The following is a 26,121-nucleotide window of genomic DNA, read 5'->3' on the forward strand; positions in this document are numbered from 1 at the left end:
ATGAATAGACATTCTATGGGAATTTGTTGCACAGTAAGTGTCAGAAGTAGAAATAGCTTTTAAGCTGCAGGTCACACATAACTGCTGTCATTTAAGATGTCTAGCTAACAGATACTTATCTACAAATTAAGCGTTATTGCCAGGCTAGCAAGGGTTCTCGAAATATTAGCATGAGGCATGATATAGATTCACAGACTGTAAGGCCAGAAGGGACAACTGTAACATTTCCTACATGTTACAGGTCATAAAATTGCACCCAATTATTCCTAAAATGGAGGGAATTATTCTTCTTTCTACCTATGTGAATACTATCCAGTCCAGCAACTTGCGGTTTTAACTACAGTCTATATTTTCGGAAAAAAACATCCACTCTCAATTAAAAGATTCAAAACAACAAATTTACTACTACTTTTGGTAATCTGTACCAATGATTAATTACCCACAGTGTTACACAATTGCATCTTTTTTCCAGTTTGTATTTTTCTAACTTCAATTTACAGCCAGTGTGTCTCATTATAATTTTGTCCGCTAGACTACAGAGTTCCCTAGATATCGTCTATATGTGTAGGTCCTTCTTTCATAGTGTGACACAGCTGGCAAGCTAAGGGTGGGGAGAAGGGCACAAAGAACTTTACACAATTTCCAACTAGAGCAGCAGTTACACAAGGACTTCTCTAGCTGGCACAGCACAGAGAATCCTTTACACACCCTGAATGCCAAGGAGATAATCCAGTGCTGACAGTGCAGAATCCTTACTCCACCCTTGGGATGTAAAATCACAGTTAATTGGTTAACCCACTAAATGGTAGGTAAACCTACTGTTTAACTGGCCAACCAATTCAAGGGGGTGTGGGTGGATGGGGAGGCTGCGGGAGTGGCCTCTCCAGCTGTTCCCTTCCCACTGAGCCTGTGGTGCGCAGGGGACTGGGGCTGTTCTGGCCAGGCTGGCTGTTGCCACAAGTGAGGGGGCACTGCAGCATGTCTGGAGCAGCTCCCGTGTCCCGGGCACACTGTGGGCAGGGATGCTCCAATAGCTCCAGTCCCCGGCGCATGACAGATGGGGCTGCTCTAGCCTGGCCAGAGCAGCATCCCTAGTGGCCCCTCACCTCACGCTGACACAAATGGTGGTTGTTCCAGCTGCGCTGGAGTGCACCCCTGGCACCTGTGGCAGCCCCTACCGATCAGCTGGAAAAGGTGAGCCTCATCTGTTTACAATGCGGCTTACTGGTTAACCTGTAACATTCCTACACCACCCTTCATCATGTCCAGTCCCAACCCAACCAACATCCAGAATGTGGCTGTGAAAGCACAATGCCTTTAGAACAGTACTAGCAAACGGCATTTTGTGACAGAATGCATTGATGGTAAAAAGCTGACGCAATAGCTATCGGGTAATTCAATGTAATCAAATGTGACAAGATAAAAGATATGTGCAAACACTAATATAGCACATTTAATATACTGTGGACAGAATGATGTTCAAGACAAGATGACATCTTCCTTCCTCACATTGACTACTTTTGACATTTTCCTTACTCCCTCTATTATTAGAGACCAGGAGAGCTTTGATTATTTTTGCTGCCTATAACTTAAATTTTGACTCTGTATTCCTACTCACCAGTCTGAAGCTTTTACACACACTCACCCCTCGCTATACAAGCACTATTTGTTCCCACCTTGCTGCTTGTAGGTGAAAACTCGTAGGGGGGACACTAAATTACCATTAAAGACACGTTAAAGTCTATGATTGGTTCCTTCTGCTCCTAACTGGGGGAAGGAGTGGCAGCAAGAGGTGCTGGTTTTGAAAAATAAGTGAACCATTGGGGCGGGGGGGGGGGGGGGGGGGGGGGGCCTTGGAAAAAGTTAAAGGCTGGTGGCAGTTTGGGGCCATGAGTGGGAGGGATGGTTGGGAGCAGGCAGGGCCAGAGGGTACATGGGGAGTTGTGAGCTGGGGGTGTTGGGACTCGGCTAGGCGGGATGGGTGGGTGTGCGGGGAGTTGCTGCAGGGGGAGTGTTGGCAGCGGGTGGGCTGCGGGTCTCCCGTTACCCCGGCCAGGGACCCTGCAGCTGGCTCATATAAGCAGGGGAAGTTCATTTGTTTAGTGAACAAAGGTATGTATGTGTCCCTCGTTTTAGTGAATACTCGGAAGTAAAGTACTCGTTAAATGAGGGATGAGTGTATTATCTACGTAAGCTGCTCATTGCCATTCACTTGCCAGTAAGGGGTTACTAAGCTTTTATGAAGAACAGAAAAATATAAAAAAATACACTTGCCCCTTTCCTGGCAAACACATATAAAGGTCAAGTCCTCCTTGGTTGGGGACAATCAAATAGTTTCAGTTCCCTTCTGTCAGCAAGAGATAAACAGAGGGATTCCCCTTTGGCAGGGTGAGAAATAATTAGCTCCAGCTTCCCTTTCCGATAGGAACTTAAAATGCTCCCTTTTCAAGTCTGCCTTTGGGACATGAGGGATAGCCAGAGACCATTGTTTCACAACTCTCTGGCGTCACTGAACAATCCTGTGTATTCTTCACTCTGCTCAGCTGCAAGGAAGTTCAGCTCCTTTCTTCCAGAAGCATTGCCCCGTTACCATCTCTGCTTCATGGAAATCTCTTAATAATGTGGCTCAGTTGAAGAATTTACTGGGGAAACCTTGCAGCTAAAACAGCCTTTATGAGCAAAGGCAGAATCTCTTCTGGCCCCCTCCCCTCAAACAGATTTAGCAGCTTTGCTACCCTGATGGATGTCAGGCTCATCACCACATGCCTTTTATTTACATGCCTCTCAGGTGTCCTGCTGGTGCTTACAGAACACTCCTTGCTGACCAGACAGGCAGGAGACAAGTCATGGATAATGTTAAATAGAGGATTATATTGTTCTCCCATACTCCATCTCTTCCCTTACACTCCTTTCCCCATGTCTGTAGCTTTTGTGCAGTATTAGCATAGAAAGGTCTTGACTCCTTGACTGAGGCTGGCTGCAGCAGTACAATTAAAATGAGACCATTAAATCCAATGGGATTCACCACTGGTCAATAAATGTGGTCTGGTGTAAACAGAAGTAGAATACTCCTGGTTTAAAACAATTATAAGAACAACTTATTGTTCAAGACAGCAACAAGGATAAGTTCTATCTAGATTCTATCTAGACTGAGTAAGTTTCTCAAAGGTCAAGTAAGTTATCGTGAATGTTCAATTTGGCTTACTAAAGATTCAGATCATACGTATTTGTTACAGTTAGCAATAATTACATTTCTGCTTCCCATGCGTGTCATGCAATACAAAATTTTAGTAAAGACCACTAAGGGAACAGGAATGAAAATTGACTATTATGGCTGTAAAACTTCTAAGTCCTGGAAACTGCTGCTCCCTATTGTTTTTAAATCAGTTGAAAAATTAAAGTTAACTATTATTAAGACAAATAGACTGATATTCCCAAGAAGAAATGGAAAGCAGAACGATAACTGGATACAGAATACTGGAGTATCAAACAATAATTAAGCCTGAAGATGAACTCGTCAGGAGATCTATAAGGTATGTCAAAAGCGGTAAGAATGGCTGAAGGAAGAACGAAAAAGTGTTTATCAGAAATGAAGTTGGGAATAAATAAGAACCCACAAAACATTGGAGGCATGGAAGGAACACATTTAGAGATTGTTGTGGGGTAAAATCTTCAGCATTGATGCAAAAGTGGTACAGGTTGCACCTCCAAAAAACAGCACTCTCTAGCCCGGCAGCAAGGCTCGGCCAAAGCTCTGACTTGCCACCGCAGCCCTGGGTGGTGGACTGGGGCCAGAGCTCCAGCTTGCCATAGCAGTCCTGGGCAGGGTACCAGGCCCAAAGCACCATTGTCCCTCTGTGGGGCTGGAATGCTCAGGCACCAGCTGCTATGGTGAGCCGCAGCCAGAGAGCTGTGGAGCTGTGGCTGCAGGGCCAGCAGGGGCATGGCCCAGGACCGAGCCATTAACCTCCCTGGGTCCAGCAAAATTCCTCATTTGGGACTGTGGAGATCCCAAGGGTGCATGACCAAGGGGATACAATCTGTAAAAACCTACTTGGGTTCTTAAAACCTTCAGAGAAGAACGTATTGTTGAAAATGTTTTAAACTTTTATTTCTTCAATGCAGAAATGGAAAACACCTTTGTGAAATGGAGATTTGCAAATATGTTAGCTAAATGCAATGATCCTAATATAGCTCTTTATGTTAACTGCTATACAAATAATAAAATGCTTCCTGTACCTATAGGACCTCTAATAATCTTGTGTAAAACCAGTATAAAAGCCATTAATTAGAATATTTATATTAACAGGGAATTAAGAACACGCACCAAATTAGAAAAACCCTGAATTCCAGAAGGAAATATCATCTCCCTAAAGTCAAAAATTTTATTTATTTAAAATACAGACTTCGAAATACATATTTAATGTAAAAAGACATTGAAAACTAGAAACTTTGGTATAAATAGGTGTGTTTGGCCTTCTTGAAAACAATTTCATTTCCTACCCAACTCAGACTGAATAAAAACAATTAAAATTAAATTTAAAATGTTATCTGGATCTTTTCTCCCAGAAAGACAAAGGCAAATAAAGAAAGGTTACTCACCGTAGTAACAGTGGTTCTTCGAGATGTGTCCCCGTGGGTGCTCCACATTAGGTGTCGGGCTCACCCAGTGCCGTAGATCGGATCTTCCAAACAGTTTCTGCCGGACCGTGCATGAGCCGGCGCGCGCCGCTCCCTTGCGCGCTCCTGGCCACCTGCGCGATCCAGTCCCCTCCAGTTCCTTGACCAACCGCCTCGGATGCTCCTGCAAAACACTAAACAGAGATCCGAAGCGGGGAGGATGGGCGGGTAGTGGAGCACCCACGGGGACACATCTCGAAGAACCACTGTTACTACGGTGAGTAACCTTTCTTTCTTCTTTGAGTGTCCCCGTGGGTGCTCCACATTAGGTGACTACCCAGCAGTAACCCAAGATAGGAGGTGGGTAATCGGATCATGTACAGCTTGTCCCCGAGAGGACCGCTGTCGAGAGCTGGGTATCCTCTTGGAATACCCTGTGAAGGGCGTAGTGCTTGGCGAAGGTGTCATAGGGCGACCAGGTCGCCGCTCTGCAAATGTCCTTTAGCGCAACGCCCTTGAAAAAGGCTGTTGATGCCGCCACCGCCCAAGTGGAGTGAGCCCTGGGCGGGGCCAGTAAAGGAGTCTTCTTGAGTTCGTAGCACATTTTTATGCAGGATACGATGTACTTCGAGATTCTCTGCCAAGAGAGACCTTCTCCTTTCGATTTGGGAGCGAGAGAGACCAGGAGTCTATCCGTTTTCCAGATGGGCTTGGTCCTGTCTATATAGAAGGCCAGCGCCCTCCTTACGTCCAGGAGGTGTAGGCGCGCCTCTTCGTTAGAGTTATGAGGCTTTGGATAAAACGAGGGTAAAATGATAGGTTCGTTAATATGAAACTCTGAAGAAACCTTAGGAACAAAGGCTGGATGCAGCCGTAGAGTCACCGCCTCCTTGGAAAAAACAGTGCAGGGTAGCGTTGCCATAACTGCCGCAAGCTTGCTCACCCTGAGAGCTGACGTGATTACGAGAAGGAAGGTCGTCTTTATCGTAAGGAGGCAGAGGGAAACCATGTTTAAAGGCTCGAACGGTGGTCCCGTTAGCGCATTAAGCACCAGGTCCAAGTTCCACGAAGGTGGAAGCGGTTTCCGAGGGGGTATAGGTTTACCAACCCTTTGAGGAACCTGGTAACCATGGGATGGGCGAACACCGTGTGCCCTTCCTCTTCGTGTCTGAACACCGAAATGGCGGCAAGGTGGACCTTTAACGAGGATAGTGAGAGTCCTCCTCTCTTGAGGTCCAGTAAATACTCTAATATGACAGGTATAGGCACCGAAAGGGGGGCAAGCTGTTTGGTAGGACACCATGCCGTGAAGCGAGTCCATTTCTGCTTGTAGGTCTTCCTGGTGGAAGTCCTCCTGCTACTTTCTAGGACTTGTTGCACTTCCTCCGTACATGTGCTCTCTAGGGAGCTGAGCCATGGATTAACCACACTTGTAGTCGCAGGCCTTGGGGGTGTGGATGCACTATGGACCCCTGGGCTTGCGTGAGCAGATCCGGCGCCACCGGAAGGGGCATCGGTGGACGGTCCGACATGCGCAGGAGTAGGGGGAACCATTGCTGTCGATCCCACGTTGGGACTATCAGGATCATTTGGGCTCCTTCCCTCCTGGCCTTCTGCAAGACTTTGTGGATCAGCACTGTGGGAGGAAAAGCGTAAAGCAGGGGGCCCCTCCAGGAGATCGCGAATGTGTCCCCCAGGGACCCCTGTCCCAGTCCTGCCCTGGAGCAGAATCGTGGGAACTTCTTGTTGTGTTGAGTGGCAAACAGGTCTATCTGGGGAAAGCCCCATGCGTGAATAATTGGTCGTAGCAGATCGGGACGGATCTCCCACCCGTGCGTGAGTGCAAAACACCTGCTCAGCTGGTCTGCCTTCACATTGTGAGCGCCTGGTAAGTACGAGGCTTTGAAGGTTATATTGTTGGCAATGCACCAGTTCCACAACCGGACTGCTTCCGCACATAAGGCACGGGACCGAGCTCCTCCTTGCCGATTTATATAAAACATGGTGCAGGTATTGTCTGTACTGATCCCGACTACTTTGCCTTGTATATGGTCTTGAAAGTGTCTGCAGGCGTCGAACACTGCTCTGAGCTCCAGTATATTTATGTGCAGTGACTGTTCCGTGGAGGACCACAGTCCTTGCGTCACCTCTTCGCCCATGTGTGCTCCCCACCCTACGTGGGAGGCATCTGTAGTAAGAAAAACCGATATTTGTGGTTGGTGAAAGGGTACCCCTGTTAGCATGTTCTTGGGGTTTACCCACCATTGCAGGGATTTGCGCGCCTCTGTCGTGGGCGACACCACCCTGTGAACGGTGTGTGCTGCCAGTTTGTATACGCTCGCCAGCCACTGCTGCGCATGGGTAACCTGGCGTTCTGTACTACGAACGTCGCTGCTGCCATGTGGCCCAGCAGCTGTAAGCACGTCAGGACCGGCACTGTAGTGCTGAAGGTGATGACTTGCACAAGGGAGCCGATGGCCCGAAAGCGTGTCTCTGGTAGATACACTCTCGCTGTAATAGAATTTATGCGTGCCCCTATGAACTCTATGTCCTGTGTGGGGTCTACCTTTGATTTTGCCAGACTGATAACCAGGCCGAGCGAAGAGAACGTGCCTGCTGTGACGCGTATCATGCATAGTACCTCTTCCTTTGAGGCCCCTTTGAGTAGGCAGTCGTCCAGATACGGGAATATAAATACCCCCTGTCTGTGCAGGTAGGCTGACACCACTGCCAAGGTCTTGGTGAAGACTCTGGGGGCTGAGGAGAGGCCAAACGGTAGGACTTTGTATTGAAAATGTTCTTTGCCTACCATGAACCGGAGGAATCGTCGGTGAGCCGGATGGATAGTTATGTGAAAATACGTGTCTTGTAAGTCGAGGGCTGCGAACCAATCTCCATCATCCAGTGCTGTAAGGATGGAGGCGATTGTGATCATCCGAAAGCGTTGCTTGCGCAGGTTCCGGTTGAGGCCTCGAAGATCTAAGATGGGCCTCCAGCCTCCTGTCTTTTTCTCCGTGAGGAAGTACCTCGAGTAGAACCCTTTCCCTTGCAGTTGCTCTGGCACTCTTTCCACTGCCCCTATGAGCATGAGATGGTCTACCTCCTGCTTGAGCCTCACTACGTGGGAGGCCTCCTGGAGGTGGGGCCTGGGTGGAGGTCGTGGCGGTGGGAAGGGGATGGCGTACCCTGTGGCTATGATCTCCAGCACCCATTTGTCTGTGGTGATCCTTTGCCACTGGTTATAGAATGGTCGGAGGCGATGGTGGAATAACAGCTTCGGATGACATTGTGCGATGGTAGTGATGGCGCAGCCCTGGATCTGTGTGTCAAACTTGTGGCCTTTGGCCCTGCCCCGAGGACGCACGGCTCTGTTGGGAACGTCGCCTGGGAGTTCTGTACTGCTGGTGCTGTTGATGTCGCCCTTGCTCGTAACCCCTGTGGTACTGGGGATGCTGTGGCTGGTACTGGTACCGTCTTTGTTGAGGGTAGTACTTTTTCTTTCTGTATGGAGGGGTGTAAATCCCCAGGGTCCTAAGTGTGGCTCTTGAATCTTTACTGGAATGAAGGACTGGGTCAGTTGATTCAGCAAACAGCTTCTGCGTGTCAAAGGGAAGATCGACGATCTTTGCCTGCAGATCCCTCGGTATACCCGAAGTCTGGAGCCAGGACTCCCTTCGCATCACCACTGCTGTAGCTGTGGAGCGTGCTGCTGTGTCCGCAACATCCAGGGCGATCTGAACTCCCGTCCTCGAGGCCACGTAGCCTTCTTGCACGATGGCCTTGAGCACCGGTTTCTTGTCCTCTGGAAGCGAGTCCATGAGGGAGGTTAACCTAGTGTAGTTGTCGAAATTGTGGTTTGCTAGATGCGCTGCGTAATTTGCCATTCCCAACAGTAGTGTGGAGGAGGAGTAGACCTTTCTGCCAAACAGCTCTAGCTTCTTGGCATCTTTGTCTGTTCCCCGTCTTGAATTGAGATGTCTTTGATCTTTGTTGCGATGACTCTACCACCAAGGAATTTGGTTGTGGGTGGCTGAACAGGAACTCCATGCCCTTCGCTGGCACGAAGTATTTCTTGTCCGCTCTCTTGTGGACAGGCGGAATAGTCGCAGGGGTCTGCCATATCGTAGTGGCGGACTCCAAGATTGCTTCGTCAAGCGGTATTGCTATTTTGGAGGAGGCCAGAGGTCTCAGATTTTTGAGGAGCTTATGGTGTTTCTCTTGCACCTCTGCTGTCTAGATGCCTTGCGTGAAGGCCACCCTTTTAAACAGCTCTTGAAACTGTTTGAGATCGTCCGGAGGATGGACGTCCCCCGGGGCCGTAGCCTCATCCGGGGAGGAGAGCGAGGAACCACTAGGATACGCCTCTCTGGACCCTTCCGATTCCTGTTGGCGATGGTACATCCGCTCGCTGGAAGCTTGCGAGGGAAAATCTTGCAGTTCCATAACCAGTTCCCCCTGAGATACTTGAGTCTCTGTCCCCGTTCGCGATTGCCCTTGGGGATACGGGACTGTCTGCGGGGATCTTTCCCTGGTAGAATGCCGGTGGTGTCTATGCCCCGCGTGATAGGGACGACCATGGCAGCATGGGCACTGTTCTTGGGAAGGTGACCTGGACCACTCCCTTGGTGCGTACCCCCTGCGTCTGGGGGAGCGAGATCGTTGAGAGACATGGGACACTGGAGAGAGCGATTTGTGATACTACTCCAGCGGCTCAAACCCCAAGAAGGGTGAGGGTGGTCCCAGCCAGGGCGAGACTGGTTGTAAAAATGGAGACGGAGGCTCCGGGTAGGCTAGGGGGGACCCCTGCCTCCTAGTTGGAGTCTGCAGCATGAGTGGAGGGCTGAAAGAAAGCAACTCTGCAGCCCTGTCTGGAGAGGGGCTGCGGTGCCTTGTTTTCTGTGCAGCCTTCCTCCTCCCTTGAGGGGGTGGCTCCGCCCCCTGACGTGCAGGGGATCTCAGCCCCGTCTGCGCCGCGTTTGACACGCTCTTGGGTGGTGCCGCGCGGGCGGTGTCCTCTGGTGCCTGCAGGCTGTGTGCCTGCGCGCTCTGCACCGCCGGTTCCCCGGGGGTCGGTGCCGCTGCCTGCGGTGCCGCTGGTATCGGGGCTTGTTTAGCCGCCGCCCTGCCTGCGGTGCGGGGCGGCTGTTTGATCATCAGAGGCTGAGCCGCCTCCACGTGGCTCTCCGTGCCGCCGCCGATCAGCTGTTGCTGCGGCTGGGGGCTGTGCGCTCCTCCCGTTCCGCTTGCTGTTGCTGCTGGCAGGGATCGGGTTGGGGAGACTTTCCTCCGTTTTTGCGCTGATGGGGTGAGGGAGGCAGTTTTCCTTTTATGGGCCCCGGAGGGTCCCTCCTCCTGCGGCCGCTCCGGCACGTCTGGCTGGAGGGCCTTGTCGAATAGCAGCATTTTAAGCAGCATCTCCCTGTCCTTCCTTGCTCTGGCTGTTAATTTTGCACACAAGGAGCATTTCTGCGTGACACGGGACTCCCCAAGGCACCTTATACAGTGACTGTGCCCATCAGACGCTGGCATTGCCTCTTGGCAAGACTCACATTTCTTGAATCCTGAAGAGGACATTGTTGGTGAGTCTTTTAGTTGTTAATCGGGTACTTAGCACCTTCTCTGTGCTGTTTTCCCCCTCTCGGATAACCTGCCGCGGCAGGAGGGCTAATGGCCCTAGGCTCCTGGCCTCCGGTGCTCCGCTTGTTACTAGGACTGGACTGAATGCCGTTCCGCTTGTTGTTTCTTGTTTCTTTTCTTTTTGTTTTCTTTTTTTGAAAATAACAACTGGCTAACTTAACAATAGACTAAGAACTTGAAAACTTTAAAGAAAACAGCTAAAAACCATTGAATACACTAACTTGGCCGTAGCCTAGTCGGATTCCATCTGCAGCCGACGGTGGTTAAGAGGAACTGGCGGGGACCGGATCGCGCACGTGGCCAGGAGCGCGCAAGGGAGCGGCGCGCACCGGCACATGCGCAGTCCGGCAGAAACTGCTTGGAAGATCCAATCTGCAGCGCCGGGCGAGCCCGACACCTAATGTGGAGCACCCATGGGGACACTCGAAGAAGAAAGTACAGTACGGTTACATATTCATTAAGCGGACTGTATAATCAGGTGCTGAAAATGTCAGCTAAGCTAACCCCCAAGCCACAAACATCTTTGAATTTAAAACTTTTCTGCTATGATTTCATGAAAAAAGGAAGAGGATGGGTGTAAAAACTCTGAAGTGAGCACTCCTCACATATACACTACTACCCAGCTCAAACATAGCACCTCCACAGACTGTAGGATAAATTGAAGAAAGATGACTCAAGAAATCAGCTTCAGAAAATCTTGCCAAGACTCCAACTTGGATTTATGCGATCAAGTTACCTATGATGCTGCCAGTGGATAAAATTTAAAAACTACAGTAATGATTTTGATAGAATGTTGAAATGCTGTTGTAATTTAAGACTGACACTTTCTCCTGTTAATCACCAAGGCTATGTCAAGATCATGGGGATTTGTCAACAGAAGTTTTTGTTGGAAGATAGCTTCTGACAAACTTCTGTCAACAGACTGTGGCTGGACTCTGTCAGCAAAACGGCCAACAGGGAGAACAGCAGACCGGGCTGCCCAATGTCCCAGAACATCTATCGACTCAAGGGCTCCCCGGACCAGATTTCTGTCGACAGAGATCTGTCAAAAGATGTGTTATTCTTCGTGGGGAGCGGGTGTAGCCAGACAGCCAGCCCCCTCTCAGACCAGCATTGCTGGGAAAACAAGGGAGCCAAAACAACAGTGCACTTAACATAAATTCCAGCACAGCCTTTGAAGCAGTGAGAAAGCACAGGTGTGCTGCTACAATGTGCCTCTGGGAACATATACAACGATTAGGCTCACAGCAGACAGAGAAGCTGTGATGGACATGGCTCTTAGCCCCTACTAAATAATGTGATGCACACACCCCAACATCCTAGGTGGGAAAATATTTACCCTAATAAAAGGAATGTCCAGTAGTCGAAACTTATTGTTTCTCTCCCTTGCAAGTGTAAACTACTCTTGCGAGAGCTGGCGTCACCCAGACAGACCAGCCCCAATTTGGCATAAGAAAGGAGAAAGAGAATAAAGGATTACAGAGGTATAAGTATGGGACCTACAGCACCATGATTTTTGAGTTCTTTTCACTATCTATCTGCTGGTCAGATAAGTGACAGCCTCCCAAGGCTTCTGCAGCTAAAGGGGTCCCTAAGCCTTGTCCCTTATTCGTCTTTCCGCGGAATTGAGTGACCGATCCTGGCTTGGCATCGCTGGAATCGAGAGATTCAAGGAGGGTAAGAAGCACCCACACCTGATCTCCTATTTTAGTGTACACATATTTTGAAACAGAGCTCTATACTTTGTTTTCTTTCTTTGGGATCGTGGCTTCAGTTTTGTAACTTGTTTGTGTGTGTAACATCTATACATTTAAATAAGTAGGCACTAGCAATTTTGTAACCACATGATTAGAATCTAGTTTAATAAATTTTGGTAACCGTTTGTGCATAAGCCTGACTAGTTTCTCTGGGTTACTGTAAAGCAGCCAACACAATTAAAGAACCTCAGCCGTTTTGGCTATAAAGCCTGGCCATTAGGTGAGAGTACTAAGAGCCTAGCGTTGAGTTGTGCCGCCTCCACGGGGCAAACTCTTGGGGCGCCCGTCAGTCAATCCTGACCGCCTGCCGCGAAGGGACAGTGCGTCCTAGTGGTTAAAGTCACAGGTGTGGAAAGGCTCTTAGTGCTGCCATTGGGGCACTTGTCAGTCAGTGTTGACTGCCCACTGCAAAGGGGCTCTGAGCTCTAGCAGTTAAAGTCACGGGTGTTTAGGACCTTGGGGCATCCGTGAGCCTGGCCCGGGCTGCCCGCCGCGAAGGGACAGTGAGTCCTAGCGGTTAAAGTCACGGATGGTATAAAACGGGCATAGCTGGCACCTCACCAAACATCCTTGTCCATCGGCTAACAGCGGGTTACATCTATCAAAAAAAGTACTGCTTCCTGTTAACTTACTGTAGACAGAAAGCCTGGGTTTGTTGGAGACATGGTGTAGACCTAGCTCAAGTGGTTGGAAGACCACGTGCTTCTTGAGAGGAGACTAAACATTGATAAACAGAGAAACAAGAATGTGACTGATCTTACAATTTTAACACTCAGAACTGGCTCATTAAACACTTCACCTAAGTAACACATTTAAAGTTTTCCTTCATAGGGTTTACCTAAAACTGTCTACTTTGCCAATTATAAACTTGTTGATTATTTACTAATAACCAGCAGGTCTACCAGCCCTGAAGCAGAATTCTTCAGCCCATCTAAAAACAAACATTCGTAGCTGCCGAAGGACATAGGAAGGAATGGATTGAAAAAAATTTAGGAAAATAATACACTTTGGTCTTAACTTATCAAGAGAGAAGCGCTCACAGAGGGGTTCCCTCTTAAGGACGGAATCTCTGTTAAAGCTCTTCCCCAGAAAGATATACAGAAAAGATTGTAATAGAAATCAGCAGTTTATCAGATTTGTTGTGTCATTTGTGCTGCTTTGTTTCTTGTTTTCTTTTCTCTTCCTTTCCATGGTTAAAAATTGTGCTTATTTTGTCTGTTTTTAATCAGAATACTATTACTGTTTATACCACACTCTATATTCCAAAACAATTTTCAGAAGGTGAAGTGGTACATTTAAATAAAAACAATTAAACTAAATGGATTTTTATAATTAAGAGACACACTAAATGAATGTTTAATTCTGATTTTTTTTAACCTACAATTGCTACTTCCAACTCGGAAAATTACTTTAATTGGAAAATCAGACAAAAAATGACTCCCTATTTAAATCAATTTGTCTTTTTAAACAATAATCCTACTTGGACACAAACTGTGCTTTCTTTCATATTTGTGCAGATGGTAGCGCATAATGGGTGCACTCAAATCCATAAATTAGTAACACAACATAGGCTACGTCTACACGTGAAGCCAACATCGAAATAGGCTATTTCAATGAATAACGTCTACACGTCCTCCAGGGCTGGCAACGTCGATGTTCAACTTCGACGTTGTGCGGCACCACATCGAAATAGGCGCTGCGAGGGTACGTCTACACGCCAAAGTAGCACACATCGAAATAAGGGTGCCAGGCACAGCTGCAGACAGGGTCACAGGGCGGACTCAACAGCAAGCCGCTCCCTTACAGGGCCCCTCCCAGACACAGTTGCACTAAACAACACAAGATCCACAGAGCCAACAACTGGTTGCAGACCCTGTGCATGCAGCATGGATCCCCAGCTGCGGCAGCAGCAGCCAGAAGCCCTGGGCTAAGGGCTGCTGCCCACAGTGACCATAGAGCCCCACAGGGGCTGGAGAGAGAGCATCTCTCAACCCCCCAGCTGATGGCCGCCATGGAGGACCCGGCAATTTTGACGTTGCGGGACGCGGATCATCTACACGGTCCCTACTTCGACGTTGAACGTCGAAGTAGGGCGCTATTCCGATCCCCTCATGAGGTTAGCGACTTCGACGTCTCACCGCCTAACGTCTAAGTTAACTTCGAAATAGTGCCCGACGCATGTAGCCGCGACGGGCGCTATTTCGAAGTTAGTGCCGCTACTTCGAAGTAGCGTGCACGTGTAGACACAGCTATAAAGTGCATTCCAGCACAATCACTATTACAAGGTTTGATGGCTTTAGCTATCTTAATAGCAAAGAGCATAATATTAGCAGAATTTAAAGTGATTTTAATCCCTAAATATTTTAAATAGTAGGCCACAGAAGAAAATTCTCTCTGGGAATGGTAATAAGAGTCTACCAAAGCAAATAACTTCCACTTCTGTGCATTGATCCAGAAACAGGAAAGTGCCCCAAAATTACTAACACGCAGCATTTTGGGAAGCAATTGTTTTGGATTAGTTAAAGCAAAAGAAGGAGTCACCATCGTAACAAAAATGAACTTAGAAGTACTTACAATAGTTGTTTAATGCATTTTTCTTCCTCACTATCCACGACAACTGAATAAGGTAGGATACCCGTATTTTCCATTTGCACTGGCCAACATCACTCTCAGCAGGCAACAAGAAGCAAGCTGATGATGGATGTCAATGTTTAAGGCTTCCTAAACCACTGAAATCTGAGCTGCACCAAGACAAAATACACAGACCCCTACACGGGAGCCCTCAATATGCGAATTTCATTGAGGTCAATGACATCTTTGCATTAGCAATACCAGTGGGATATAGCTTGATATAACTCAGTATTCCTGTATTGTTTAAGGAACTGATCCAAACCCACTGAAGTTAATGGAAGGCTTCTAGACCCTTGAAGCCAAATTTTAAGTCACAATATGCACCTATCTGCATCTAAATATCTTTTAAAATCTGTCTCTTAATGTTTAATGTAACACCAACTCTGTGACAGTTTACTCTGAAAAAGTATAATAATGAGTCATGAACAGCTAACAGACTAAAAAGAAAATGGACTTATGAAAGAATCCTTGTTGAGTTTCAAAAAAAACAGTCTGTTAGAAAAAATTTCTTGCAAAACAAATTTGTCAGTCAGCACTAACTTAATAGCAGGAGAAACCTGCATGAATGATTTAATAACAGCCTCACCAGGCAATATTTATATTGGTATAAATGCAGATAAACACTGCCTATCTTTGTTTACCATTCTGACCATCAATTCAGTCACAATGAACATCAAGGTCTTTGCTTCACCAAGGCAAATCTGGCAGCAATCTCAGGAAAATGAGAAGGTGTATTTCCCAAACTAGACTGTATAATTTGGCAGTTGCGTTTTTCCTTCCTTTGATGGAAAAAGCAATAATCTTACCCCATGAAGTCACTTTGAAGGCATCCCAAATAAAGGATTAGTCACAGTAAGGACATAGCTTTCTTTTTAAAAAAGAAAATACTATTTCATAAAAGAATGTAGAAGACTGCAAAAATCATCCAAATGGCAGCAGTTAAATCTCCCCTGGAATAGTTGCACCCCACAACAGAGCTTAAACTGGATACTGCATACCAGGTGATAGGGCTCACTATCTTTAGATGCAAAACTTTATTTTAGCAATCCATCCAAAAGTAGTCTTTCCCAAATCAACAAGAAGAAACCTGTAGGCTACAAAATACAAGGAACACTTCTCTTTCTCTAGAATTTCTTTAGAATATCCTACCTTCTGTAAAATGCCTGTTAGTTAATTGTAGTTTTTTGAGATGCTTATCAGGGTCTAGTAGTCATGCTCTACAATTCTAGATGATGCTGTGAGGGAGCGCTTTGGGCCATAAGAACATAAGAAAAATGGCCATACTGGTTTAGACCAAAGGTCCATCTAGTCCAATACTCTGTCTTCCAACATGGCCACTGCCAACTACCCCACGGGGGAGTAAACAGAACAGGAAATCATCAAGTGATCCCTTTCCTGTCATCCATTTTCAGACTATGACAAGCAGAGGCCAGGGACACAATTCCTTCCCATCCTGGCTAATAGCTATTGATGGACCTAACCGCCACAAAAAATAACTAGCTCTTTTTTGAACATTGTTGAAGTGCTTGTCTTCACAACATCCTCTGGCAAGGAGTTCCACAGGCCTACTATGCACCGCATGAAGAATGACTTCCTTTTCTTAGTTTTAAACCTGTTACCCATTAATTTCTTGTGGTGAACCCTAGTTCTTATGTCATAGGAACAAGTGAGTAACTATTCGTTATTCATTTTTTCCATAACACTCATGATTTTATAGACTGGTATTGTATCGCCCATAATCTTCTCTTTTCTAAGATGAAAAGGCCCAGTCTTTTTAATATCTCTTCATATGGCACCCATTCCAAACCCCTAATCATTTTTGTTGCCTTTTTCTGAACCTTTTCTGATGCCAGGTTTTTTTTTTGTTTTTTTTTTTTTGAGATGGGGCGACAGCAGCTACGGACAATATCCAAGATGTGCGTGTACCAGGGATTTATATAGAGGCAATACGATATTCTCTGTCTTTTTCACTATCACTTTTTTAATGAATCCTTACATTCAATTTGCTTTTTCGACTGCTGCTGCACACTGAGTAGATGGTTTCAGAGAGACATCCATAATGGCTCCAAGCTCTCTATTGAATGGTTATGGCTAAATTAGTCCCCATCATGTTGTATGCACTTCGGTCACTCAACCAAAGCACCTCCAAATGATCAAGGTGTATCACCAATGCATAATGAAAGAAACCCCAGCAAAGTCTTCCGCAACTAAGATAGTGAATATAACATGTAAGCCTTCGAGAATAATAATGTATCAGGGAAACAAAAGCAGATTCTTCGCTCAGAAAAATTACACTGTAGAGAAATGTCACCATGTACCATTAAATGCTGTCAAGGGAAAACAAGCAAGCTTTATGTTCCACAGCTACCTAGGCTACATGTAAAGTAGTGACGTTAGCCAACTGTTGTTTAACTCCCATGGCTGGGGTTCATGTGAATTAACTAAAAACATGTTGTAGGTGGCAAATATAAATATCACCTAAAAAATATTTTATAGCCTAGCATTTTGCAAAATGACATTCAAATTAAAATGGTTGTTATACTGTAAACCACAGAATGAAACATCAAAATTAAACCACAGACTCCTGTTTTATAAACATTTTCAGGAAACACTGAAATTCTCCTGCAATGTGCTTATCTTAGAAGTAGGAAACTAATATTTAATAGCCCATACTAATCCTACTTTCTCTGGAACACCACATTCCTCTGATGGTGTTTGCATGGTGACAAACTTCTGAGGGGTATCCGTGTTAGCTTTCTTCAAGAAAAACAACAAGCAGGAGTCCTGAGGCTCCTTAAAGAATAACCAATTTATTTGGGCACAAGATTTCATAGGCTGGATCCCACTTTGCCAAATGCATGAAGTGGAAACTTCAGTTTTCACTGCCACCTCTAACCTCCCCAGGCAATACCTGGGTAGTGCCAAAGTCTTTTAGTGATACATAACTGCACCGTCTTAAAAGACACGGAATATAGGTTGCAGTTGTAAAGTTTAGTTTTAAAGTCCTCCTATAATCTAATAATTTTTAAAAAAGCATTTTTTGAATCCTAGCTAGAATATTTTTATAAATGTAAAAACTGCTGATTCTGATACTTTCCCTGCAACAGCCTGCTACTCTGTAGAAAAATGGTTACCTTCACACAGCTGGTTCGTTGCTCTGCCTGATCTTAAACAAAGCAAGCACTGTTGGATTATGGGATACACTTTCTACTTATGGGCTTGTTACAGACACACAGTGCAGGTAATGCTGCAGAATGAAACAGCTGTATATCAAAGTGTAGAGCAAACCCTCAAGAGATGCGCAATCAAGTTGCACAAGTTTCGGGGTAACGTGACTGCCAGGGCGACTGACAACGTGACTGACTCTTGCTGCCCCTGACAGAAGCATTTCCTGCTGTCAAGAGCAGCGGCCGTGAGTCAGGCTGCTGTCCCTGACAGGAGCGGTTTCCCAGTCTCTGGAGTGGCGGGGAGCTGGAAACCAGGCAGCAGCCTGGCTCCTAGCTCCTCTCCACTTGCAGAGCTGGGAAACTGAGCAGGGCAGCAACTCTGGTTAGTTTTCTTGCTCCAAGGAGCAGAGGGGAGCTGGGAGCCAGGCTGCCTCTGGTTCATGGCTCCCCCTCGCTGGCTGGGGCCAGGAAATTGAACAAGTTTGCTGCCCTGCTCAGTTTCCCCTCTCTGCCAGGAGAGGGGAGCTGGGAGCCAGGCTGCTGTCTGAGTCCCAGCTTCCTGCACTTGTGAGACCCGAGAAACTGACCAGCTGGTCAGTTTCCCAGGTCAGGCAAGCAGTGGGGAGATGGGAACCAGACTGCACCCTGGTTCCTGACTCTCTGCCACTCTGGGAGCCAGCTTCCCGGCTCTTGCAAGCCCAGGGGAGCCAGGAACCAGGCTGCAGCAGGCTGTCTCCCCTTGACTTGCACAAAAGTTTGAGTTATGCAGGGGTTACAGAAACACAATCCCCTGCATAACTCGCAGGTTTACTGTACTACAGAACTTTTAACGCACAGCAGCAGGCTCCACACAGCTACTTAGTAGACGGCAGCCTAGAGCACTGCAGATCTACACCTTGGCTTGCCCTGCACTAGGAAACCATACTGTTAAGCCAATGTTAAAGAACCTTAGTTACACAGTGGAGGAAAAGCCATTAGCTGTACCTTTACTAATAGAGGGAAGCAATGTGTTAATAGGGGGAAGAAGGCGTGAGGACAAGTGGCAATGGGGAGGAAGTTATGGCAAAGATCAAGATCCAGTTTCCTTGCTGTAGCCAGAACTGCACTAAAAACAAATACATATGTTTTAACAGCACTGAAATGAATATACTTGCTAAGTACTGATATGTTGAAAGGAACATTATCAGCTTAAATCACTTAGAAAAGTTACCTGCATGTAAAACACCAAAAATTTGGAAAGAAACTCAGTCATGTCTTCCTTTTACAAATATTTTGCTTCCTTGTTCTGTAAGAATCACACAAAACCAGAAGATACCTGACTGCACAGAAAGTGCTGATAAAAGCAGCTAATCTACGACTTTTTTCCTCTTACACAGTCCTCTATGCAAATCACAATAAATGAAGATTTCTGACAAAAGCACAATTATGAAGTTGGTGACTAGTCTTAAAATTATCCAGTAATCCTCAACTTCAACCAGACTTTCATGTTTTCTTTAAAGCAGTGGGCATCCATTTAGAATATTGCCTTTTAGACTCTAACGTGGAACCTCAGCTCAGATCTAGCTTTTGTCTTGTTTAGTAGGCTTACAATACTTTTTCTAGTTCTACGATAACTTAATGGAGCACATTGGAAATTTCAATTTCTCTTCACATCCCACAAGAGGAATATATAAGTAACTTCCTGAATCATGGGTATAATTAAGTACCAACATTAAACACGTAAATAATTCCATCCATTTTGCTGACTATCTGGACGTATACGATGAAGCTCAGCCTGACGAATTTGTAATTTATTTTAATGGCATTATACCTTCTATCTATCTGAATATCCAGAAGAGCTGCAAAAATCGTCTGTGTATTTTTGCTCAAGAGCTCTATGATATAACGCCCATTTTACAGAAGGAGAAACTGAGAAGAGACTATGACTTGATGAAAGACACAAATAGTCCATAACAGAGCAGGTAAGAGAACATACACCTTCTTATCCTGAATAATGTACTGTACCAAGATAATCCTTTCCAACCCCTCGACTTCATTACACTAGCTGACAAAAAGAATGCCTACATGGCAGAACAAAACAAAACCCCTGTAACAGCAAGTCTCAGTTCAGTGGTGCTAGACAACACACACACACACACGCACGCACGCACGCAAAGAGGAAGAGAACAAGACATGCTGCAATCATAGTAAGTAAAGATTTCAACAATGTGTTTGTTTTGGAGGTCAATTCCTCGCCTGCCTTTCCCTCCCCCAAATCAGCAGAAGAGCACAAACAATTTAACATGGGGAATTTTTCTAAAATGTACCATGCATGATATTCAAATGGTATTCTAACAGACAGGTAATTTTAAAAAGTTAGTCAATTTTTTAAAAAGTTGAAGTTGACAACAGAAGGAATCTTGTGGCACCTTATAGACTAAGAGACATTTTGGAGCATAAGCTTTCATGAGCAAAGACCCGTTTCATCAGATGCTTGGGGGGTGGTTGTAGTTTCAGAGGGTTATTTAAAGAATGGGGTCCCAGAAAAAGGGAGGACCAGAGCTGACATGGTCTATTCAGCAAGATGGAAATGGCCCATTATCAATAGTAGGTATCAAAAGAGGAAAAAACAAGTCAGATCAGATAGGGGGATATGAGCCATTGTCAGAGTCTAATGGGGAGATCTTAACACCCAAGGGCAGCAAAAGCGCCTTTGTAAGCTGCGAGCCACTCCCAGTCTCTGTTTAATCCTTGGTTAATGGAGTCAAATTTGCAAATAAATTGAAGCTCAGAGATTTCTCTCCCCATTTGATTTCTGAAATTTCTTTGTTTCCGGACTGTCACCCTTAAATCTGCTACTGAGTGTCCTGGGAGATTGAAGTGTTCCCCCACAGGCTTCTGTACATTACCGTTCCTGATGTCTGATTTATGTCCATTTATTCTTTTACATAGAGACTGTCCATTTTGGCCAATATAAATTGCAGTGGGGCATTACTGGCAGATGATGGCATATATTATATTATATGTGAGCAGGTAAAGGAGCCCCTGATCGTATGGCTGATGTTAGGCCCTGTGATGATGTCACTGGTGTAACTATGTGAGCAGAGTTGGCAATGAGGACCGTTGCAGGAGCTGGTTCCAGGCCTAGAGCCACTGGTTTGTGATTTGTAGTGGCTGGTGAGGATTTGTTTAGGGTTGGCAGGCTCTCTGTAGGCAAGGACAGGCCTGCCTCACAAGGTGTGTGAGAGTGAAAGATCATTGTTCAGAATGGGTTGCAGATCACTGATGATGCACTGGAGGGGCCTTAGGCGGGGACTGTGTGTGATGGTCAGTGGTGTCCTCTTGTTTTCCTTGCAAGGCCTGTCTTGTAGCAGGTGGCTTCTTGGTACCTGTCTGGCTCTGTCAACCTGTTTCCTCACTTCCTTAGGGGGTACTGTAGTTTGAGGAAAGCTTGGTAAAGTTGACAAAATCTCCATAGCATTAAATACTAAAGTGTAAAGCAGCTCATTTTATGTAAAGAAAAACTGCTGGCTGACAACTAGCTTGTAGCCGATGTTACAGTTATTGGGAAACTAGTAGCAGAGGAAGAAAAGTTAAAAATTTGTAAAGGTTCACTGAGCCACTCAGGTCGTGAGTATATTCCATATGCACTCTTGCATGGAGTGTACAATTAATTAATTTAGTGAAACAAGATGTCCCTTTACAACAGCCATTCTTGTAACATCATTAATGCTTTTCTAACCAGTGGTCTGTCACGTGCAGGGAACCACTTAGATGGCATTAAGTTTGTTACATTTGAAGAAAGGAATTCAGTTAAGTGATTCTTGGTCAACCACAATAAACTGCAGTATTAAAGCTCATACTTACCCTTTTTAATAACAATGGCAGCTGGGTGAAGAGGTCTAAATGGTGTTTATGATACAGTGTGTAGAATTGTTTAACTACTTTTATAGTTCTTATTTTGATAATTTGAAATAAATTTTGTCCAGAGTTAATGTAATAAATATAACTCTATTCAAATTTAGGTTTAAGCAGCTTAAATCTTGAGTCCAGAAACGTCACAATGTGAAATCCAACAGTAACCAGCATGCTGTAAAGTAAATTCAGCTTAATTTTATACCTGCTTACATACAGTCTTGTTAAAAAAAATCAAGATAGTTTAGTTGCAACTTTTTTGCAACTTCATGTTGCTGAGTAGAAGGGATTTAATCTGAAATAGTACACAATTATCACACCACCACCAGATATTAGGAAACATAGTAACTTCTCTCTAAAAAGTATAAACTGAGCCTACATACAAACATTTTAAAAAATGCTCTTACCTGACAGAATTATGTTGCCTGTTTTCTATTTTCATTAAAATTTGCACATCTGATTGAGGAGACATTGTATATATTTTCAATCTGAAAAATAAAAAACATAACTGGAGAGATTTTGACAATCACATTAAAGAAAAAGTTTTAATCCTCTTGTTATCAATAAAAGATATACCGACTTTTTAAGATGTCTATTACTGAAACAGCCTTCCTGTAGATGAAAGTACAGGTGTGCCAACAGCTAGAATTTTAAAACAGTCTATGAATCAGAAATTGGATTGTAAAAGTGTTCTTCTTTTTGCTCCAGATAAGGCATTAACATCACCATCATCTAAAGTAGTTCTAGCCTGACATTGTTTGGCTTTTTAATCATTTTGTTTATATTAGCTGCCAATTTCTTAGAGTGTCATTGGTTTAAATTCAAGTACTTAATCATATAAATGGAGGTCTGAAATAGGTCTTGAGCAACTATCAAGTTCAGCTCTCTGTGATGAGGCAGAACCAGGTAAAGCTAGACCACACCTAACAGGTGTTTGTCAAACTCTTTTTTAAAAGCTTCTGGTGATGGGCACTCCATGACCGCCCTTAGAAGCCTATTTCACAGCTTGACTACCTTTTATAGTCAGAAATCTTCTTCTAACATTTAACCTAAAACTCCCTTGAGGAAGATTAAGCTCATCACTTCTTGTCCTGCATCCAGTAGACTTGGAGAACAGGTGATCACTATCCTCTTTACAACAACCCATAACAAACCGGAAGACTAGCTTTAGTCTTCCTTCCTTAAGGCTAAATACGGCCTTTTTAAAAACCTTTTCTCAGAGGTCAGTTTCTAAACCTTTTAATCATTTTTCTCACTCTCCTCTGGACACAACTTTTGGGCACATTTTTCCTAAACTGTGGTACCCAGAACTGGACACAATACTCCAGCTGGGGCCTTACCAGTGCCAACTAGAGCAGGATGACAACCTTCTGTCTTTTACTTACTACACTCCTGTTAACACACCCCAGAATCATATTAGCCTTTTTTTGCAGTTGCAGGACATTGACAACTCTCAGACTGTTTGTGGTCAACTATAACCATCAGATCCCTTTCAGCAGTACTACCACCTACAAACTTATTCCCCATTCTGCAGTTGTGCATTTGATTTTTCCTTCCAAATTAAGTACTTTCATTTGTTTTTATTGATTTTCACCTTGAGGAATTCAGTCCAATTCTTGAAATTTTCAAGATCATTTTGAATTTTTAACGTCCTCCCAAGTGTTTGCAACCCCCCCTCATCTTAAGTGTCATCTGCCAATTTTATAAGCATACTCTTTACTCCATTATCAAAGTAATTAATGAAAATATTTACTACTACCAAAGGTAGGACTGACACACGTGGGCCTCCACCCTCCCAAGTTGACAGTAAACCATTGTTGTACACCCATCTTGGCATAATTTTACCTAGATCACATGTCCTTAGTTTGCTATGAGAATGTCATGTGGCAATGAATCAATGCCCTTACCAAAATCAAGGTGTAGTGTCTCTACTGCTTTCCCAATCCACTAGGTCAATACAGACTAACACAGCTATCTCTCAGTCACTCTATCATGAAAGAAAATTTAGGTTGGTTTATCATTATTTGTTTTTGACAAATCCATGCTGACTATTCCTGATACCCTCCAGGTCACTACAAACTATTTATTTAATAACTTGCATCAGTATTTTTCCAAAGTACTGAAGTTAGGCTGGTTTACAGTTCTCTGGGTCATCTTTTAAAGGTATGGTCCCCTTTCTCCATTTTTCTGAGACACGTCCTGTGTTCTGGGAGTTACCAAAGATAATTTGTTAACAAAGGTGCTGTCTCAGCTAGATCCTTCAGTATCCTAGAATGGACTTTATCAGACTCTGCTGACTTGAATACATCTAATTTATTCAAATGTTCTTTAACCTATTTCTTCTCTATTTTTATTTACATTTCTTTTCTCACCATTAATCTTTTTGTGAAGACTGAAGCAAAAGATACTAAACTGTTCAGATTTCTTTGTCATCTGTTATTAGCTTTTGTTTCCAATAAACAAAGGATCTACTCTTTGTCTTACTCTTGCTCCTAATTTAAAGAGCCGCTTCTTGTCCTTTTCATCCTTTGCCAGATGTAACCCATTTTTGTGCCTGAGCCTGATTTAGTCCCTACAAACTCATGTTGTTCTTCTGTGTTTCTCTGATCAATATTGTCATGTTTCCACTTTTTGTAGGATTACTTTTTAATTTTCAGGTCACTCTTTCTTTTCCTTGCATCAGAATAGTGTGCACCTTAACACAGTCTCCTTGAGTGCTGCTCTGAACTCCATTTTCCACCCATTTTCTTTCCTGGGACTTTACTTATCAATTCTCTGAGTTTTTCAAAGTCTGCTTTTTGAGGACCTTATTCAAATGGTCTCATTAAATATACCTAATTTAGTTTCAGACAATACATATTAATGAGGCAGCTGTCACCACAAAGACAACAGGTGCATGGTTAGCCAGTACTCCAATTCTGCATTGGTGAAAGAGGAAAACTGGTGGGTTGACCGAATTTATTTTAATATCTTATGTTAAAACCAGTTAAGTAAAATTGCTAATGCTTTTTTCATACGTACCTTTGCCAAATAACAGGATCTGATTCTTCAGGATCAAGGTATGGTTTAAGGATTTCACCTAGTATTTTATCATCAGGCACCCTTAGGCCAAAAAAATAAAAAAGGCAGTTTATAAAGTACGAATAAAAAAAATGAAAGCAATTTTAAGGAAATGGAATTTCCATACTTAATGTGATATAACACCAGCAGGTAACATCTGGAAAGGGTGCGATGTACAGCAGTTTAGCACAAGCTGGGCTCTAGGAAGGTCCCAAGGCTCAGGCTCCAGTTTGAGCAACTACAGCACAATTAAAGAGCCCAGTGACCGCACAAGTCAGCTGCCACAGGCGGGGTGTCTAAACTGCAGCATAGGTATACCCTCATTCAACACTGGGACTTAACTGGCACTTGCAGGAAGGAAGCAAAAGGCCTTGCCTCTTATACTTTCCCAGGCTTGCAGCTGGAAAAACAACTGTCAGCCCCTGCAGCGCTGACAGCAACTTCAGAGGGCCTACTTCTGAGCTTTCCTACGCAAAATGGGCAGTGGGAGAGAAGAGGGAGTTTTTATTTAAGGAAAGCTGCTGTTTTTCTGCTTTCCTAAAGGCACCTGGCACGTTTAGTAGCATCCGCTACAAAGACCATATTGCTTCTTTTCCATCTTCTCCAGTGGTAACATGTAAAACTTCTCCATATTAGCGTGCTGGTATGTGTGGCCAGCTAGCATCAAGAAGCATATACAGTGAACTCTTTCACACCTGTCATTCTATTATCCAGAACTCTCAAATAACTGGCATTTTAACCATAAGTAAATTTTAGTTATGTTTTCGTAAGTACAGTCTAGTGAGAGTAAATACAATTAAATACAGCAAATACAGCATAAGTTTACAGTACTACTGTTGTTGGTTAATAAAGTACTCTGCATACATTTTTATTTATTTCTTAATATGTAATCTTGTTTTTGTTTAGCATTATGTGTGCACGTGACCATCTGTCCCATATTAGTCAGGACGGTCTCATATTTGGGACACCAAAAAGGCGGCCCGAATTCTGTTTTAAAAGGGGCTAGTTGTCCTGTATTTGAGCCTTCCTCCCCACTGACCTTTTCTGCCAGCTGGTGGGAGTCACTTCCCCTAGCCTCAGGAAAGTGGGGGGGCATGGGTGGCTGCCGCAGCCTTGCTACTTCCCTGGGACTCCCTGGGAGGGTGGTGGCTGCCACTTCCCTGGGTTCCTGGGCAGGCCTGTGGCTGCCGCCTCTTTACTGGCTCCCCAGGGCTTGGTAGAGACGGAAGGAACCACCCCTCCCCCTCATAGCTCCCTGTCTCATATTTAGGACAGGGACATATGGTCACCCTAGTTATGCATTGCTAGGTATCTCTCTCTATTATCCAGACTATTTGACTATCTGACAACCACTT

General features: G+C 44.7%; 1 protein-coding gene across 3 annotated transcripts in view; it reads right to left on the bottom strand.

The window, feature by feature from the left end:
* The window catches only part of ZNHIT6 (zinc finger HIT-type containing 6), a 68,326-nt gene that overhangs the window by 17,913 nt on the left and 24,292 nt on the right, over nt 1-26,121 (bottom strand). For 2 of the 3 annotated variants that reach the window (XM_075002642.1, XM_075002641.1), the window contains 2 exons: nt 24,728-24,808; nt 22,114-22,194 (listed from right to left, as the gene is read on the bottom strand). In XM_075002642.1, the coding sequence (XP_074858743.1) occupies nt 22,114-22,194; nt 24,728-24,808 (162 nt within the window). The remainder of the gene's footprint in view (nt 1-22,113; nt 22,195-24,727; nt 24,809-26,121) is intronic. The other variant, XM_075002643.1, reaches the window with a different exon arrangement.

This window comes from Carettochelys insculpta, chromosome 9, assembly GCF_033958435.1.
Source record: "Carettochelys insculpta isolate YL-2023 chromosome 9, ASM3395843v1, whole genome shotgun sequence".
NCBI lineage: Eukaryota > Metazoa > Chordata > Testudines > Carettochelyidae > Carettochelys > Carettochelys insculpta.